This window comes from Chenopodium album, chromosome 26, assembly GCF_948465745.1.
Source record: "Chenopodium album chromosome 26, dcCheAlbu1.1, whole genome shotgun sequence".
NCBI classification, from domain to species: domain Eukaryota; kingdom Viridiplantae; phylum Streptophyta; class Magnoliopsida; order Caryophyllales; family Amaranthaceae; genus Chenopodium; species Chenopodium album.
Window position 1 is genome coordinate 13,785,776 of NC_137859.1, and position 5,316 is coordinate 13,791,091.

The 5,316-nt window shown below is 35.8% G+C and overlaps 1 protein-coding gene across 2 annotated transcripts; it reads right to left on the reverse strand.

Annotated features, from left to right (window-relative positions):
* LOC145616230 (F-box protein At5g07610-like) lies at positions 1 to 4,065 on the reverse strand. 2 transcript variants are annotated; one of them, XM_081670923.1, is made up of 3 exons: positions 3,935 to 4,065; positions 1,438 to 2,772; positions 1 to 173 (listed from the first exon to the last, which is right to left on the reverse strand). In XM_081670923.1, exons 2-3 carry the CDS (start codon positions 2,713 to 2,715, stop codon positions 129 to 131), a joined length of 1,323 nt encoding a protein of 440 aa, XP_081527049.1. In that variant the 5' UTR covers positions 2,716 to 2,772; positions 3,935 to 4,065; the 3' UTR covers positions 1 to 128. The 2 variants fall into 2 exon arrangements, with proteins under 2 accessions (XP_081527049.1, XP_081527048.1); XM_081670922.1 differs by having other exon boundaries at positions 1,438 to 4,042.
* Positions 4,066 to 5,316: the final 1,251 nt, after the last annotated feature.

Below are 5,316 nucleotides of genomic sequence, written 5' to 3' on the forward strand. Positions count from 1 at the left end.
TTTCATGTCAAACATTATTGTTGAATCTAAAGCAATGCCAAAAAACTAGTAAATCGCCTGTGGCAGACAAACTGAAACAAACCATAAGCTTCATCTCATTTTTATTCTTTTTTTGCTTCAATAAATGATCACTGATCTGTGTAACACCAACGGTCATGTATGTCTTCATAGTTCTGTCCATCATAATCAAGAAGATGACATTAGCAAAACAGACATAAGCACACAACAAAACAGAAGTTCACTTGGTTTAGTAACAGTAAATGAAAATAAAATGCAGTAGAAGGTTTTATATATATTATATGAGAGGAAAATAAACATATTAGTTTGACTCTAAGACTAACGAATAGAGTATCAAACGAGTATGTGCAGTCCAAGCAAGAGACATGGCGGCTCAATTTCCGGGTCAGGGAGTTCAGAGGTGGACCAAAATTTTGTGGGTGAGAAGGCAAATGTCAAGTCAAGTTGTAAACTGATTATTAGTTTAGGAAAGACAAACACACAGTTCACCCAGTTTCAGGCCTTCCAGTTCTACAAATAGTAAAAATAATGGCAAGAGTTTGATTTACATCTAATAACAGCGCCTCAGAAATAATATCAAACGATCAAGAACACAACAAGCAATTACATTTAAATCATTTTCTGTATGTCTTAAAAATCATGGAATGCTCAAATTCATTCACAATGCACGTAAACAAGGATGCTCAATGTTTGTTACAGATGAGTCAACTGTATGACCACTAAAAAGTCTCAAGAAGAGCAATGTGCAGACGAAGCAACTTTACACAAGACGGTGAAGGACCCTCTTCAGCTGTGCGACAATGTTCTTCACATTTGACACAACAGCATGAGTTCGTTTCACTCCTAAAAATGACAATATCGGTTCTATTACATCCTCTAAGATAATTATTGAGGAAAAGAAACCAGAATGACAGCATATGCAAGCATACAAAATATAATATTGCACCACCGACATGCCTGATGTCACACAATTTGAATTGCACTCCCATACCATACAAAATAAAGAAGAAACACAAGGCCAACACCAACTGTATGCTTTCAAAAAACTAATAGTCCTACATGTAAAATAATGAGCATAAACACTCTGATATAAGTTTGTTTTCTGGACATTATTGACAAAAATTAGACAAATATGCATCCTACTAGCGACAACATTCAACCCATGACGTGTCACAGCTACATGAAATATATTATGTATCAGAGGATATAAGACCTTTAATAAGATAAAATTTACACCATGAAGAATATGGACACTGATGGAGCAGCAACCCAAAACAGAAAAGAATCAATCATGAATCAGAATATCACAAAAAAAAGGCATGTACGATAAGCCTAGAATTAATTAATTAAACTCACTGCAGATTTGTAGAAAAGTGGGAGATAAGCCATAAAAAATCAAATGAAGTAGTGAATACTTACATCGATAATGTTGGTAATACCTCTGGACCAGTCCTTCAACGTGACAAATACATTTTTGTGCAAAAAGAGAGGGAAAAAGTCCCCACAATGCGCTTCAGTAAAGTTTAAATACCGCACTGCTTCAAAGCGATCACTTCCGATATGATACATAAAGATTGAACATGCAGAACCCATAAATAAGATGTCAGAGGTAGGATGAAAAGAACAGCATCGCAACCAGACATAACGCAAAGACAAGTCATTTTTTCGCGCATAGTTCCAAAGGTATTGCAAGCAAATCTTATGCTTCAAACTCCATTCACTGGAGTCATTGGGATTGTCAAGCAACCACACACACACATACCCATCTTCATTCCTGACATAACAGAGAGATCCATTCGACACCCCAATACATCCTGGCGGAGGTTGATCTTTTTCATTTGTTGGATGTGCAGGAGGACTTTTCTGACTTGGGCAGTTAATTACACAGGCTTTCATACATTTGAGGTCAAAGGATATTATCACAGCATACATGGATAATCTATGCACTACACCTCTCAAGTAAATAGAGTGCCTGAGCAACTTAAAACACTCAGCAAAAGGAGGCAGCTCTATTTTCACCTCATACGACTTCCACTCTCCAGTTTGGGAATCAAATAAATGGATACACTGTGGCTGGTTGCTAAGAGATGAAATGACCACTCTGTAGTGAATGGACTCGGAAGGGTCAAAAGCTAATGATGCGTAGAGGGTCGACAACTGGATTGAAGGAGGAGGTGGAGGGACAGGCACGCATTGTCCTATTACAGGATTACACACGTAAAACAGGGGTTTAGGATGTTGAACAAACAAAACTAAGCCATTACAACAGTCCAAGAAACTGGCACCACGATGTTCAAATGGCAATAAACTTGAAAGTGACATTCCATATGAATCAGCTTTTTCATCAGAATAGCTTCTGGCGCTGGTAAAAGGCATGAGGTGTGGTTCCAGAGGAGCGCTGTCAACATAATGAATAGAATCACTATAGGCCACCAGGTGCTGCAAATATTCTTTTGTGTCTTGAGGACAGGTTGTTGTTACAAAAGGCAAGCCATGATCTCGAATAGCACGATAATAAACTCCAGAAACAGGAGGATCCTCAGCTGACAACATGGGAATACAAACTTGAGAGACTACTGTCAGCCATTCTTTTGACACACACTTGCACTTTAGAAGATCTTTCACATGGAGTCTGCAGAAAATGTTAACCAACAAATCCTCGCATAAAAGCCCAAAGTTCTTTTCTTGATTAACCATCCTCTAAGACACCAACAACTAACTTTATACATAAACTTATTTTTTTTCAAAAAGCACCTGTAGGTTAAGGAGTACACGTTACTACTTACTAGGACACATTACAAACTGAAAAATGTATGCATATTGTATAGAATTTACCGAAACAGTGAAGCTTAAGCACGGTGTCATTTATAAACATATCGAAAAGATTGACATATATGACTGTTTGCAACGGATAATGAGATAGGAAAGTTATACAATAAGCATGTCTTTACTAAATACGAGTAAGTAATTAGGATACATAATACTTCCTCCGTTCCAAATTTTGTGAGCAAACTCCAGTTAGGGTGGCAAAAATTGTTTCTTTACTTATTAGACTGCCATCTCTCTCCCCTCACCTCATCACATGCCTCACTTCCTCTCTATCCTATTCACACTCATTCACTAACAACTACAATTAGCCTAGAAATCAGTGACAACTTGAAACGAAAGAATCAATTACTAGACTAATCTAAAGGAATAACAAAATGATCCTCAATACTCGGAAAGAGTTGGCATGCATTATAGTCATGACATGAAAGTTAACATGCATAAGCAATCATTGGTCATAAACATGAAAGTTGACAGAGATATATTGATACAAACCATACAATATGTATAGTACTCTTAATAGCATGTCAAAAATATCAAAGAAAAATCCATAAAGATCAAATCTTTTGGCTTGGAAAACAATAATACAGTAGTTTTTCGATCAAAGCTACAAAATTTTTTACCCAAACTCCCAAAGCTGAATTCTTTACCAATAAATTCAACTCATCACTTCTTTCCAAAATAGTGTGTTTGAGCCAAAGATGTGAACTTTGGGAGAAATCAAATTCACCCAGCAATTGCAATCAATAAGAAACAACACTAACACTAATAAAATTTTAATTAACAACACTAACCAAATTATAGAGATCAATGCTTCTGCAGGGCAGGAGGGGAAAAGAGATCAAATTTCATATTCAATTATCTCGAAAAATACATAATTTTAGGGGTATTTGATTCACTAATCAAATTAGGCTCATAATTTTCTATTCTTTTGGTTATGATCGTTTCGTAATCTAAGAATTTAGAACCAATAGTTGAGATTTAAGAACCCCAAACTTAAAGCACTGATAATTAAATTAAATTAAATTAGATCAAAAATAAACCCTAGATTGTGAAATTGATATGATGATAACGACAATAAACAACTTACCTTAGAAGCTGCTTCAATGGGGGTACAAGAATTAGATTCAACGGAGAACTTCAATGGAGAACGTTGAGTGCGCGGTTCAATAAATAACTGAAACTGACTGACAGAGGTAGGATTGTATGCCTTTTAAAAACGATGAGCCGCCACAATTATAATACGGGTTAGATCCGTCTAATAAATAAATGGGCGAGTCTTTGTATTATTGTCTAATTATAGGAGAGGGTGGATTTTTTTTTGATTCATATGAGCCACAAGGGCGGGTACAACGGAGGCGGGGGAAATTCCTGCATATGTTGGGGGGAAGGATCGATCCCGTAGTAAACCTGTTTTAAAAGTATTGGGTTATTTGGTTCGCAGAATATAAGTATGATTTTTTTGTATTTTTTTTTAAACCATTTTTTTGTATTTTAGAAGTTGGTTGACCTCCACTTATTTTTTTTTCATTTTTTTTTTATTTAAGTCTTCCATTTTAGTGGATTCCTTCAAAAAAAGCAATTGTGCTATTATTTTCTTTTGTTCGCTTCTCCAATTACTTTTTATAACTAGAGTGTATCCGTGCAAAATGCACAGGATATATATGGTTGATTTTGGACTGGTCGGCTCTGTTCAACCTTGCTTAGCTCTGTTCTACTGAGTATTAATAATTTGCTGGCACTTGTTCTGCCCTGCTGATATTGCTCTGCTGAAATATGATATTCTCTGCTTTGCTTAGAAGCTTAAAAAACAAGGTCTTACTCTTTTATGTCGGTGGCCACACAATGTAGCCAGCTATTATGGGGGTAGACTTTGTCAAACTTATAGAGGTTACCCGTTCAGTGTTATAGGGGTTATTCGATTAGTGTCATATGGGTTAGTGTCTTACTCTACGAGTTACATACTTTGTTCTGTTGCAAGTAGTTATTCGGTGAGGCCAATTGCGCAAAAACGTGTTGTACACTTTTTTTTTTTTTTTTTTGATGAATATAGAAGTGAAAATTGTTTGGAGGGTAGTTCCTAAAAAAAAGGCATATAGTTGAAGGCTTGGGGATTTAGAGTACTATAGTGAATTGTTGATAAAGGAACTATATGCTCGAGCTAATGCAAAACATATATTATAATACGTACCAAAAAATAATACGCGTAAAACAAAGTGAAATGTTAATGAGTGATTTCCCACAATAATGTTAAAATGAAAACAAATTCCCTTTATACGTCGCTTTGAAAATAAATTCCCCAAATACCGTCCATGTAGGATTGGTGTGGATTTTATTTTGATTCACCATAAACCGCTAATAACAACAGCGGTTTTTGTTTTAGAACCGCTACTCGTATTAGCGGTTTTTAAAAGAGACCACCTTTTTTTAGTAATTGGTCTCTTTCCTTCTTTAAATGCATTGAACACTATA

Excerpts from the sequence above, each read along its gene's own strand:
- LOC145616230 (XM_081670923.1), bottom strand. The coding sequence starts at position 2,715 with ATGGTTAATCAAGAAAAGAACTTTGGGCTTTTATGCGAGGATTTGTTG. Across the intron at positions 174-1,437 it reads GTATTACCAACATTATCGAT|AACTATGAAGACATACATGA; the intron begins GTAAGTATTCAC and ends TATGATGGACAG.